The 13,529-nt window shown below is 36.1% G+C and overlaps 1 protein-coding gene across 1 annotated transcript in view; it reads left to right on the top strand.

Moving 5' to 3' along the window:
* The window catches only part of KIF14 (kinesin family member 14), a 25,877-nt gene extending 12,348 nt beyond the window's left edge, over positions 1–13,529 (top strand). Inside the window, exons 15-30 of the mRNA XM_062497681.1 lie at positions 684–786; positions 1,003–1,163; positions 1,925–2,072; positions 2,733–2,885; positions 3,474–3,600; positions 4,214–4,307; positions 4,814–4,952; positions 5,376–5,479; positions 5,926–6,020; positions 6,750–6,971; positions 7,111–7,295; positions 7,881–8,039; positions 8,589–8,708; positions 9,330–9,404; positions 10,042–10,180; positions 10,298–13,529. Coding sequence (XP_062353665.1) covers positions 684–786; positions 1,003–1,163; positions 1,925–2,072; positions 2,733–2,885; positions 3,474–3,600; positions 4,214–4,307; positions 4,814–4,952; positions 5,376–5,479; positions 5,926–6,020; positions 6,750–6,971; positions 7,111–7,295; positions 7,881–8,039; positions 8,589–8,708; positions 9,330–9,404; positions 10,042–10,180; positions 10,298–10,659 — 2,386 coding nt within the window. The 3' untranslated portion in view covers positions 10,660–13,529. The remainder of the gene's footprint in view (positions 1–683; positions 787–1,002; positions 1,164–1,924; positions 2,073–2,732; positions 2,886–3,473; positions 3,601–4,213; positions 4,308–4,813; positions 4,953–5,375; positions 5,480–5,925; positions 6,021–6,749; positions 6,972–7,110; positions 7,296–7,880; positions 8,040–8,588; positions 8,709–9,329; positions 9,405–10,041; positions 10,181–10,297) is intronic.

Genomic DNA, 13,529 nt, shown 5'->3' with positions numbered 1-13,529 from the left:
CTTCTCACCCTTCCCTTTCTGGTGGAGTTTGTCTTCCTTCTGGCAGTAACAAAATGTAGTTTTTTAGCCAAGAAAAGACTATGTAGGGATATTTTTTGTACTGCTCAATGAGTAAGGCAGCTACCTTCTGCTCCCTTTAGAAATCTGTTAACTGAGGTAGTTTAGTTTCTTTGTTCATTTAATTCATGTAGCAGTTTTCTTATGCAGCTTCTTTTCTTTCTTATTTCACATAAATAAGATCTGATCAAATGATGCTGTTAAAAGATAAATGTTACATTAAGTTCAAAGGAAAAGTGAAATGCCTTGACAGTTCTTAATTTAATGAAAATAGACAGCAGCTTGGCTGTACTGCAGAAATACTGCTTAAAGTGCATTCCATGCAACTGGTCCCCAAAATAATTCTGTAGGAAATATAACTAATCAGTTGCTAAAAGCATGGAAGTCACATTATCAAAGAAATTCTCAGAGGGCAGGGTATTGCAGTGGATTCCTAGATATAAATATAGGTTCTCTACCAAAATATGGGTTGTCATTCATTAATTATGTATGCTTTACCTAAATAGTATGAAGACAATACAAAGCTAGGAAAACAATAACATCTAAAGCCTGCATTTTAGTCTATTAAGAAACATCACTTACAATTATCATGAGCTACTAAGACTGCAAATGTTTCTTGTTTTCAGTGTTATTAAAAATACTGTTGGCAAAGTAAGTATTATTCCACTTAGCGAAGCCAAGACATATGTAAATGGGAAATGCATTTTGGACCCAACAATTCTGCATCATGTAAGTAATTGATTTGGTAATAGCAATTTGTGCATGTGTGGGATTCTTTGCTTTGTTAACATCTCAGCTTCAGACTGCAGGTTTTCTGAGAATGCTCTGTAACCATAAATATTTGTCTCTTCCTCTTTGATTCCTAGCTTCATTTGCATGTTTTAAGCACTGAAAATTTGTTTATAAATCTGAAAGGTTCAGCAGAATCTTTTTTTTCCCCAATAGGGTGATCGAGTGATTCTGGGGGGAGACCATTATTTCAGGTTTAATCATCCAGCAGAGGTTCAGAAAGTTAAAATACCTTCTTGTGGGACTTCATGTTTGCATGATGGTCCAAAAGATTTTGAATTTGCAAAGAACGAGCTGCTTGTTGCGCAGAGAACGCAGTAAGTATTGATTCTTTTTGTTCTGAAAATAAGCTCAGTTGTTAATTCAACCATGCAATTAGTTTTAGAAATAACTGAAGATCATTATTGCACAATGGGGAAAGTTGGAAAATTGCAGCTCAGTATGTAATGGAAGTCACAGACTTTGCTGAAATGATGTACACCTCTAAGGTTCAATCACCACAAGCTAATCCAGGTACCAACAATGTAGACCACTTTTAGAGAAAAACACCTACCCTACAGTAGGTCTCAGAGTAGTGTGTCTCTTTAGTTATGTTTCTCTCCAAATGTATGATGAGTCTGAAATTAAAGAGATTTAAAGCCTGAAAAGTAAATGGTTTAGGAAAATGGGAAGAACCCAAAGCAATAACCTTATTCTTCTGTGAGGGTGGAGAATTTGAGGGACAGTAAAATGTTATTTGTACTTATTCATTATGGGGTGTTATTAAACCCCAAGACTCATTGATTTAAAATTTGATTTTGCATCTTAATGTGGCTTAGTAAGTTTCCATTGCAGCCTTTAAATTTGTGAAAATGATGTAATAAAGTAAAAGTAGAAATTGATTGGACTTTGAAATTCTGGAATGTCTTCCATATTTATATTGGAAGTGTCTACATTTTGTCTGTGAAATCAAAACTGTGTGAAGTAAGTTATTTTGTTAAAAGAACCCTTAAATCGTCATGACAGAAAAAAAGATGATAATCTTTATGCATCTTATAGGAGACAAACAGCAGCAATCTAAATGTTATGATGCTTGTAGGCTTGAATCAGAAATTGAAGAGGCACGACTCAAAGCCAAGGAAGAAATGATGCAAAGTGTCCAAATAGCAAAAGAGATGGTTACACAAGAACTGTCTGCACAGAAAGAAGCTTATGAGAACAAAATAAAATCCCTGGAAGCAGAGGTGGTAAGTTGCCATTGCATCATTACATGAAATATATCAATAAAGTGAACCAAAAAATGTAGTATGTGATCTCTATTTGTTAGGTGCTCGGTTGGGCTTGGTTTGTGTGCTTTTGGTTTTCTTTTTCTCTTGCATATTACAGCTGTATGTTAGAGAATGCAAAGCCACATTCTTAAAAACAAAATAAAAAAGTCAGCTGTAGAACTTGCGAAGAAACAGAAGAAATTGTACAGTAGTTATCCTCTTCAGAGTTATTCCAGGGGTTGTAACTTGTAAGCAAAGAAAAATGCATATGAAATCTACCTTATTGCATGAGGCTTTTAAATCACTATACTGGATTGATTAGTACAGTTATTTTGTTTTTTTTTTTTTCTTTCCAAGCTTGCATGCTACTTTGTTGTTGTTTTTTTCAGTACAGTTGCAACATGCATAAGTTGGCATAGAATCATCATGGTAAAACAATAATGATGTATCTCATATCTTACATATTCTGTAGAAGACCTAAAGTGATGCTTGTGAACTGGGATATAACCGTTGCTGACATTGGGCTGTGTAGGTCACAGAGGCTGCAAGTTTTAAATATATTGAATATCTGCCTGAAGGATGGCTCAGAAATGCTGTAGGAGGAGTATTCCTCCTCTCACTTTTCCTTTTTGATACTAGAGAGAAGAATCTCGTAAGAAGCAAATCCAAGAACTGAATAATCAAAAAGCCACAACTAAAATACAGGAGCTAGAGAAGGCAAAGAAAAGCCTTGAGCTAGAACTCCACTTCAATAAGAAGCGTTTAGAAATGGAGACACTAGCTACCAAGCAGGTAATTGTAAAAAAATCTTTTAAGGCAATAAACTCTGGTTTGTTTGGGAGGGGGCTTTTTTGTTTGTTTTTTAAAATCAGTTATTGTAAAGGAAATTATTTAAAATACTTCTATGTGATTTTATGCAGAAGAACTGATGTTTTGTTTGCAACCTGAGTATGGTGATGTATTAATGTTGGGAATTAACTAATGCTGACCTTATTTCTTTAATAATGTGGATGGTTTTCTTCCTGCACCAAAATTTAGCAACTGTTGCCTTTGGCAAAAGTTATTACCCCATGCATTAATGTAAGTAGTGACTGAGTCTTGGCTGGTGTTCATATATATCTGACTGCTGCAACAAATACAACATTTTAAAAAAACTGTTCCTTTTTAATTCTAGTAATTTCTTTAGCATTGCAATATGCAAGCAAACCCAGAGAACTGTCAGTTTGAAAATTAATTCTTTTATATTAGTATAGCAGATGTCCAGTATAAAATTAATTCTGCGAGTCTTTAAAATGGCAGAAACAAAAAAATTTAGCTTCAACAAGCAACATTAAGAGTTTTTGATTTTTTTTTTTTTAACCACTTCCTGTTTTCCCCCAGGCTCTGGAAGACCATACTATTCATCATGCTAAGATAGTGGAAGCTCTGGAAGCTGAGAAGCAGAAGATTGCTGAGGAAATACACACCCTTCAAAAGAATCATGCAAGTGGGAATAAACCAGTGATGAGTATGTATATGCATAAAGTTACAAAGGCAATGCTGGCTTCTCTTTTTCTCAGTGGGCATGGGTGATGGGTATTGATACAGGAACTTTTTTGTTCCACTCATACTTCTCTAGTGGTCATGAACAAGAGGAGTCTTCTGTTGTTACAATCCTTTCTATTCCTCAGCTGTACCTATTGGACTGCATTAAAAGCTCTGTTTAATGACACTCAGGATGGTTGGGTGGACATACCTGTAGTCTGTATTTATTCTAGTTACTTAAAAGTCCTTCCCTGTCTATCTCCACTGGTCAGGCATTAACTCATTGGAGAAACTGGAGTAAGAAAATTAATTTTCTTTGGTTTCCTATCCTGAATTAATAATAACAATATAGTGTCTGGTCCTGTGCCTCTGTTTCTGAAATACCCTTTACCCAACCATTTGAAAGGGGTTATCTTGCCTGGAAGGGTAATATTTGCCCAATGTTTTGGGAATTCTTGGAACTATTGTTGGCTAAATTTCTTTTTTGCTTTTGGGTTGTGGATTTTTTTCTGCCCTTTATTTTTTTCAACCCTTAAGTTGTTGTTGCATCACATCGTTTGGATTACTAAATCACTATGTTCTATATTCTTTATTAGTTCCACTGAACTGGAAGTCTCTAAGGCTGTCTGTGATGATTAAAGAGGCTAACACCATTAGCAATGCATTAGGGAAAAGCACTGTTTTCTGCAGGTCAGTGTCTGAGTTACTTAATTAGAATGTGTGTATGTAATGGATAAATAATACTCATGTATATATTTGGGGGTGGATTCAGGATGTGCAATGAGCTGTTGCTGTTTCTTTTAACAGTCTTGTGCAATTGAACATGATAAATTCTTTTTCTGGACTACTGTGAGTTAAGTGTGTAGCTGAGTCTTGTTATTTTGAAATGTGAATTTCTAATGAATTTTAGATCAGAACTTCAGAGGTATGCTATAGACAATTAATTTTGAATTTAGTGTGCTTTGAAGGTGAATCTTCTGATGCCCATGTCTGTCTTAGTTTGGTTCACATACTAAGTAGTCCTAAAGCACAGTACCTGTGAGATGCATGATATCTGAAGGAAGTTTTATTCGTGTCATGTTTTTAGTCCCTTCTATAATCCTACCTACAAGTCTCTTGTTTATTTTTGCAATATTAATGTGGGTTTTTTTGTCTTGATTTTTTGTCTTCTTTTTTTAACTTTCTCCAATTCTTAGGCATGACAAAATTGATGATAAAACAGGAACAGTGTCTTCTATTCAGGTGCAGGTTCGTAACATCAAACTGGGAATAACAACTTTCTGGAGCCTAGAGAAATTTGAATGTAAACTAGCAGCAATGAAAGAACTCTATGAGGTCAGTAGCAACTAAAGAACAGCCACTAGTAATCAGTAATATTTTGTCAAAGATAAGGTTTTGATAATGCATACAGGAGGAAAATCTTGGTGCCTTTTTGGGCTGTATATCTTAAACAGCAAGATGTGTGAGTACTTTTCACTGAAAACATGCAGATGCATTTGTCCATCAAACAAAAATAATGCAATAGAAACAAATGACTTTATTGAGGTCATTTTGTGTAGAGAGTAAGAAGCAGTAAAACCAGGACTGCTTTGTGATTCTTTTGGTTGTTCAATTGTTTTATGTTGTAAAAGAACTTGAATTTCTAAAGGTATCACTTGAGTTTTCATTATTATGTTCTATTTATCCATATGTTGACTACTTCACCATTTTTTTTCTGTTTAATTTTCCTCCTCCCTTGTGTTTCCTTTGTTTTTTCAGAGTAATGATAGAAACAAAGCTGTTGTTGATGTGTTTTATGATCCTGCTGATGAGTGGGAACCTGACCTTTCAGACAACTCTATTTCCTTGCTTTCCAGAAGAAGGTAAAAGTAATTAGTAGCTACTCTTCTACACTTAAAACAAAGCAAAAAAAAAAAAAAAAAGTGTAGTTGTCTAAATATGCTTTTGTTCCAGTCTCATACACTGTGTCATCTGGTGAGTCTTCTCTTGTACTCCCTCATTCTCTTGGATTTCCTCCATGGACAAAAAAAAGGAACAAAAGTTGTGTGTAGAGCTTTCCAAAGCATCAGTGCAGAGTGAAATGTGTGGTTTTTAATGTTTCCTTCCCACTTCTATACTATCAAAGCATTGCTCTTAAGGAGTAAATTGTACATGGTCTGGGACCTTGTATTTGAAGTTTTAGCCCTATAACAATATTTATAAGTGACTCACACATTTGTGGAAGCTGTAGCTCATCATGGAAATGCTTGACTAGGAGAAATGCTTTTCTTTTCAAGGTTTTTCATGTTCTTTTATCATCCTTTCTTAGAAGTAGAAGCTTCATGAAGAACAAGAGAATTTCTGGATGTTTGTCTGAGATAAAATTGCAATCTATTCAGAATAAACAGACTTCCTATATATCAGGTACTTGCTAAATGGCAGAACACCTTTCATTTCATACTGAGATTTTGAACCTACTACTTGCATGAAACGTAGGTGCTTCTGATAGTTGTGCTTCTGATAGTTGCTTAAAAACTGCGTTAGAAGGCAAATTTAAAAATATTCTGCTTATGATACCTTCAAATTTATAATGTCAAAGTGTTAACAGTAGGGGTTTCTGTATTTTTGATTATCCTTTCTGAGGGCAAAAACTTCCTCACCAGCACTTTAGGAGCTTAATTTAAGAAATGTATCTAAAACATTACTCTGCTTAACTATGTGGGTTAACTGGAGAAAGAAGCTGAATCCTGATACAGTAATATGGAGACTTGATTTGCTTGAGTTGTTGCTATTCATTCAATTACTGTGGTTTCCCCAAGCTTTTGGCTAGGTTTGAAATCTTTTTTCTTGAAATATGAGATGCTTTAGTCTTACAAATATTTGAATGCATTCTGTTATTTTAGATTGGTTGGATTTTGTTTTTTATTTCTCTGTAGATTTGATTGTTGAAACAAATATATTCATGTTAAATAATTTTGCTATGGAATTTGTACTAAGAGAACTTATAAACAATTTAGAACATTCTACACATTTTTTTCGGAATGACTGCTTTGAGTAGGTGTCTGTCTAGGTGAAAGTCATTAAAAATACACACTGGCTTCTCACTCCTATGAAGAGTATCATGCATGTATGTTTTGCTTTCACCTTTTACAGGTTCACTAAACAAGTCCAACATATGCTCAAGCACTTCTGAATTGTTTCTTCCCGGAATTTGCAAGGAATCTCTAGGTTCAGCTTTAGATTTGCTGGAACAGAGTCACGAAGGAGGAAAAAGCATAGCAGATAGTCTCCTGACTAATTTGTTTATAATTTTTTCTGGGGCATCTGCCATTTCGAAAGCCTATGAACAGCAAGACGAAGAATGTCAGGAAAACTGTAAGTCTCATTTTCATAGTGGTTTAAACACTTCTAATGACTTGTCTTTCAGATGCACAAGCATTCATGTGCTTGTCAGTCACAAGAATTGATGTTCCTATGTTCATTTGCAAAGGAGATGGATCTCTTTCTCTTGTAGTTTTCTCTCTTGATCGTGCTGCTCAGTCCTACAGCGTCAGAATTGTCTCTGCTTTTGACCAGATTGTGGTTGTAAGTAAACTCTGGCTTAATAAAGTCCAAAAGTGTCCTGGATCTAGAAAAGTTGATGAAGAAATGAAACGGGAAATAAAGAACTTGGGAGGTTATTTACAGTTGCTGTTGCAGGTAAACCATATTAAAGAATTCATCTGTGTATAGAAAACGTCTATGCATTAATGTAGTATTTATTACAGACTTGCTAAAAGCACTTAAATGTCCAGTGTGTGTAATGACAAACCAAGGCATCTAAGGAAGATAAATAGTCAAGGTTGCATTTTTTCTGGCAATGCTGGTTATACCATGTGCTAGTGGAGAGTCATGCAGACCTTCTTGTGTTCAGGCTCTGACAGAAGCATTGGTTCTTACTTGTAAAATGGTAAAAATAAACACACAATAAGAGCAAATGATAGTTTAGACTATTAAGTGCTGCTGTTTATAAACTCATGAACTAGTGGCCAGTGAATATTATTTCTTTGTGCACTACAGCCTTGTGATTTTTTTTTTCTTTTAAAATAATGTAGTAAATGGTATTGTTGCTCTGTGGTTGCAAGGCATGATTATTTAGCTGTGATAGAAGCCATTGGAAGTAGGCAGTTGTAAAGCTGAAAATGCCTGAGTATTGTGTGCTAGGAACTCTTTGTATAGAAAGTCTGTATTCTTTGACCAGAGGTGCTTTCTGGCATCAGTGAAAGATGTGCCTTTGTCTCCCAGGGGTGTTCTTCAGATATATCCTCGATGGTAGCAGAAGCATGGAGCAAAGTAAACCAAATAGTAAAACAAACAATGAAATACATAGGACACTTGGCACTAGTCACAACAGCTGATATTTCATTTCCTGAAGAGAACAGCATTCCTGCCTCTAGTCTACAGGTGAAGAAATGTTTCTTAGAAATACTGGTTATTAATAGTAATTCTGGTGTTGAGGTCACACCTATGATCAGTAACTGTACTCAGGAGCAAATTGTTCCATATGCCAATTTCATCAGCTGAATAAGTATATTTAAAGTTTATCTAGTGCTTAAAATTTAGGGTGAAAATTGAGGTATTAAAATACATATATATTGATATAATACCCTTGACTTTTTTTTTCCTTTAAAACCACATCCTTTAAATCTGTGTACGTTAAACTTATGAAGAGAAAGAAGTGTTAGGACTGTACCTGCACTGAGATTATACAAGTCTATCTGTTTCACTGAAATTCACTACTTATATTTTAGTAATCTGTGTCTAAGTACCACATTAAATTTACAGAAGTCTGACTTGTGCTCCTGTGGTCCAAGGAAGACATGTCTGAATAGACCTGTACTGAATAATTTGCTCAAAACAAAATTGTTTCTCATCTACTGTAGAAAATCTGTTTTAATGCAAGACCACATCAATTTTATTTAACCATTGCATTTTGAACCTTTATTTTTAAAGGAATTTGTACTTGCCATTTATGATGGAGTAGGCTCAGGGCTGGAGTGTCTCATTGATGCTGTACAGGAGAAAGCAAGAATAGTACAGAAAGAACTTGTGAAACAATGTCCTCAAAATGAGGTAAGATGAAATGAAGATTAAAAACTGCTTGGAAAGACTGACATCTTCTGTGTGATAAATTGTTCCTCTCAAGGAAAGCAAAAATTTCTTCATACTCTGGTTTTCGCTGTTGTCATTTTTAATCCTACAAATAGTAGTGAAACCATCCAAACTATTTTATTTCAATGTCTTTTACTTAACTCCCAAATATTTTGTGTTTTCAGCAAAAGGAACTGACCACTCTGCTTTCTAAATAATGCTGTTCACTTGCAGCAAGTTCTTAAGGATCCGAAGCATCTGTACATGCTTATCTGGTGCAACTATGGTGAAGATGGAAAGAAAACACCAGAGCTACCCCTGCCACTTAGAATGAGTGATACAAAGTTACAGGACAATCTTTCTTTAGTGAATATTTAAATATGTCCATTTGATCCTTCCATAGTAATTAGGGTTTAAAACCTTGCATATGTAATTAATGTTTTCTATCAGTTAATATTTTCTTTGAAAAATTGCATGTTTAGTTGCAGAAAATGGTATTTCTTTTGGATATTTATCTCTTTAGTATGTCAGTGTTTGTTCTTTTTTTTTAAATATACTTTGACTTGAATGAAGTGAATAATATAATTAGAAGTTTCTTTATAGATTCAAAATCGAGTAAAGGATAACATGGTGGCATTAGCCAGATTCATTGAAAACAACATGTCTTACTGCAGAAAGGTAAGAAATGTTTCACAAAATGTGTGCTTTGAGTGTGGTATTTAAATTTTAAGGATGCATTTATCTAAGAAGAGGAATGTATATATATACATACATGTATGCATAAACATACATACTGTATATTTACAATTGCATGATAACACTTCCTGTCACAGCAGCATTCCTGTGACTGGAATGCTCTTTCCTTGCTACTGCATTTCTGCTCAAAGCTCTTTAATTTTACTAAAGAATTTCTGGAGGTACTTGTGTCTTCCTTTTTGTGCTCATCTTGAACAGCCTAAGCACCTGTTACTTTTTTTTAAGTTGAAAGATCTTTGCTAATGTAATTGTTTTATAACTGCTGCCATAGTTCATGGTCATAGTAACTGGTATTTTTAATTAAAAGCCAAGACAGGTGATTCATCCTCTAAGAGCCAAGCATTTCCTGGATTTTTCATGTAATTTTCTTTTTTTCTTTTCCTAGCCCTGTCAACCATGTGCACTTCTTTTCAGTGCTGTCTTATATGACATCATATTGATTTGATTTTGTGTTTCAGCATTGGCTTGATCTATGTGACTGAAACCATAATAGGCATGTTTAGTAGTTAATATACTATGATGTATTTGATTCTCTTTAAATTGCTCTTTATTAATACAGAAAGAAACAGAATCTCAGTTGCCAGAAGAAGACTCTCTATATCGAGAAATAAAGAAGAGCACTAAGATTGCTGTGAAATATTTGGAATTGGAGCAGTGCCTGACTGAAGTCTGTCAAATTGTCTCTTCCATGTTACAAGGTATCTAGCTGAATTACCACCTGTAACCTACAGGCTACAGAGACTTGCCAAGCAAGGGAGAGGGCTCTTTGGTATCTGTAAAATGCTGCATTTGATTCTTGTTTCTGTTTCTTGTAGGGTTGTACAGAAACACCAGTCCTCTCAGGAGCTTTGCAGAAAATATTTCTGTCATTGCCGGATATTTTAACAACTATTTCAGTTTATTTACCTTGTCTTCTGCGAACAAACCTATCCAGAAAATGCTTGTGCCTTTTATGAACCTGGATGAGTTGGACTCTCTGGTTGATTCCCTTATTATGAATTTTGAACTTGAACAAGGACAACCATCACTGCAATCTCAAATTATTTGTAATGAAACTACTGAGATTCGAGGAGGACAGGTTGAAACAGGTCAGGTTGAATTTGCTTGGAAATCGAATGGGATTCCTGAATGCACACAGACTCCAGAGCTTTCACCTGGTAGGATAGAATGGGTATAAAATGTTAATATCAAGAAATTAAAGAAAACTCTTTCCTATTGCAGCATATCAGAAAAAGCTAAAATTTATTGCTAATATTATTAGTGAGTGAGTGGTGGGAAAGTAAAATGCCATGTTTGGGTACCCTATATTTCACCAAAGAAAAAAATGTGTTCCTTAAGAGACTATTTACTACCTAAGTTTATAAGAAATAATTTGATTTTTTAAAATTTTTGCTTCATGTCAGCTGCATTATGATCTAGTAATGCTACTGCAACTTGAAAGTGTTTTTTATGCTTTTTTTTAAACAGAGCAAAAACTTTGTATTTATTTATATAGAGGATAACAATGAGAGCTAGTAAAAGTACTTTGAAACCTTATTTGATGGATGTTTTGTAAAGTGGTTTTTAGTTAATTGAAGAATTTGGGCTTAAAGTATCAATGATGCTATTCAAAGTGATCTGAAGTAAGTTTATGTTGGGTTTGTTGCTAGCGAATTATCTTATGATTGCTGAAATCATTTTCTCTACTATTCATATTGGAATAGAGGCATATCTGTTCCTAAATAACATATAAATTATTCCAGGTTGTGGAGAGCTTCCAAATACACCACTTTCTTGTGTGTGCTATTATTGCTTAACATCTTATTTTTGATCCGCTGCCTGAAGTTAACAGGAAGGACGGAAATTAATTTGCATGGGTTTTAGGGGGCCTGGCAAGAGCACAACTTTAAACAGTGCTGAGAAATTCATAAGATAAAACCTAAGGTTTTTTCCCTATACCTCAACATGGCTATAGTGGTTTAAACCCAGCTGGCAACTAAGCACCATGCAGCCACTTCCTTGCTCCCCCACCAGTGGGGAGAATCAGAAGGGTAAAAGTGAGAAAATTCCTGGCTTGAAATACAGACAGTTAAATAGGGAAAGGAGAAAAGCTGCACACACAAGCTAAGCAAGTAAAGGAATTAACTGCTTCCCATGGTCTTCCCCATGGGCTGCAGGGGAATCTCTGGTCCCATGTCTGGAGCTCCAGCATGGGGTTGTTGGTCCTTCCCACAGACTGCAGTTCCTCATGAACTGCTCCAGTGTGGGTCTGTTCCACAGGGTGCAGTACTTCAGGAGCTGCCTTCTCCAGTTTGGAGCTACACGTCCTGCCAACAAACCTGTTCCAGCATAGTCTCCTTTCTCCACAAGTCCACAGGTCCCTGCTAGGAGCCTACTCCATCATTGGCTTGCCCTGGCTTTCCCTCCATCAGGCCCACCAGTGCCAGTGTGGGCTCCTCCATGGGGCTACACGTGGATCTCTGCTTCCACATGGACCCATCACAGGTCCCATCTCTCTGACTTGTGTTCACACTGGAGTTCCAGCATGTCCAGTACAGCAGCACAGAAAAAGCAGTGATTCCCTGACCATCTGCCAGTCCCTGTGCATCACCACTGCTGTCCTCAAAATGGCCCCAGCACGGCAGAGTGAAGGGATCAGCAGCACAACAGCAGGAAAAACAAAAAGCAGCCCCAGATGAGCACTACACTAATGTACTGTAAGGCATCATGCCCAGGGCAAGCACAGGAGTCTGCCCAAAGCAGCCAAACAGCAATAATAGCTCTAAAATCCATCTAGCACATTCCAATCAAAGCTGTTATCTTGAACCTTCTGAGCTCCATGTTGGGCATCAAAAGGAACTGTTGTGGCTTAATCCAAGCTGCCAGCACAGCCCACACAGCTGCATGCTCACTGCCTCCCAGTGGGACTGGGGAGAGAATTCAAAGGGGTAAAAGTGAGAATAATCAGGGGTTGAGATAAAGACAGTTTAATAGTGAAAACGAAAAATTGTGCATGCGAGCCGAACAAAACAAATCAATTCACTTCTTCCCCTGGGCAGGCAGGTGTTCATCCATCCCTAGGAAAACAGGGCACCATCACCTGTAATGGTTACTTGGGAACAAAAATGCCATCACTCCAAATGTTCCACCGTTCCTTCTTCTTCCTCTCTGTATGCTGAACACGATGTCATGTGATCTGGAATGTCCCCGTGTGTCCTCCCTACTTCCCAAGCACCGCAAGAGCCTCTTCATCAGCCAGGCAGTACAAGAAGCAGAAAAGGCCTTGGCTTTTGTAACTTCTCCTCAGCAATTAAAAAAAAACCCCAAACATCATTGTGTTCAGCACAAATCTAAACCGTTGTCCTATACAAACTACCTTGAAAAAAATTAACCCTACCTAAGCACAGCTTCCAAGGTTGGATATTCATGGCTGTAATCTCTCCTTCTGAGGGAAGATGTTCAACATCTTGAGAATTTCAGTCTTTGAGGACGTGTTGGGCTCTTGGAACTCTTTTATGTGAAAAGACTGCAGTAGAATCAATGATAATTTTCTCTTGAAAATTTTATTTATATTTGATGCTGCTATTCAGTGATTTTGTGCTTTTCTGTTGCAGAGGATATTGGGAAAGTAATTATGCTGATCCAGTAATCCACATGTGTATTTCCTAAAGATTAGTACATTGTAGTGCTTTCCCAAAAAATGTCTAGCAGTGCAGTCCTGCCACCAAAAATACTCATCACTTTTTCTTCTTATTGCTCAGCTAATAATTTTCTTCTCACATGAGGTATGATGCTTAATTGCTTTCTTACTGTAAGGCCTTTGCAAGTTTGCTCAAGGATTAAGAAAGTATATTTTGTTCAGATTTTTATGCTTTAAATATGAAAAGAAGCCTGATGTATTTTTACTTGTTACACTTTTTAAGTGTGTTATTTTGTATTTGGCTGAAGTTTTGAAAATGTAACTGGTTCTTCTGTGTTGTGTATCTAAGCATGGGAGATGTGAAGAGTTAAAATACATCATGTACTTTACTGATTTTTTACAACTTGTAAATTCCTTGTGTAAATCAA

Source organism: Cinclus cinclus, chromosome 8, assembly GCF_963662255.1.
Source record: "Cinclus cinclus chromosome 8, bCinCin1.1, whole genome shotgun sequence".
NCBI classification, from domain to species: domain Eukaryota; kingdom Metazoa; phylum Chordata; class Aves; order Passeriformes; family Cinclidae; genus Cinclus; species Cinclus cinclus.
The sequence above is the reverse complement of the archived record's forward strand: the minus strand, read 5'-3'. Positions and strand labels throughout refer to the sequence as shown.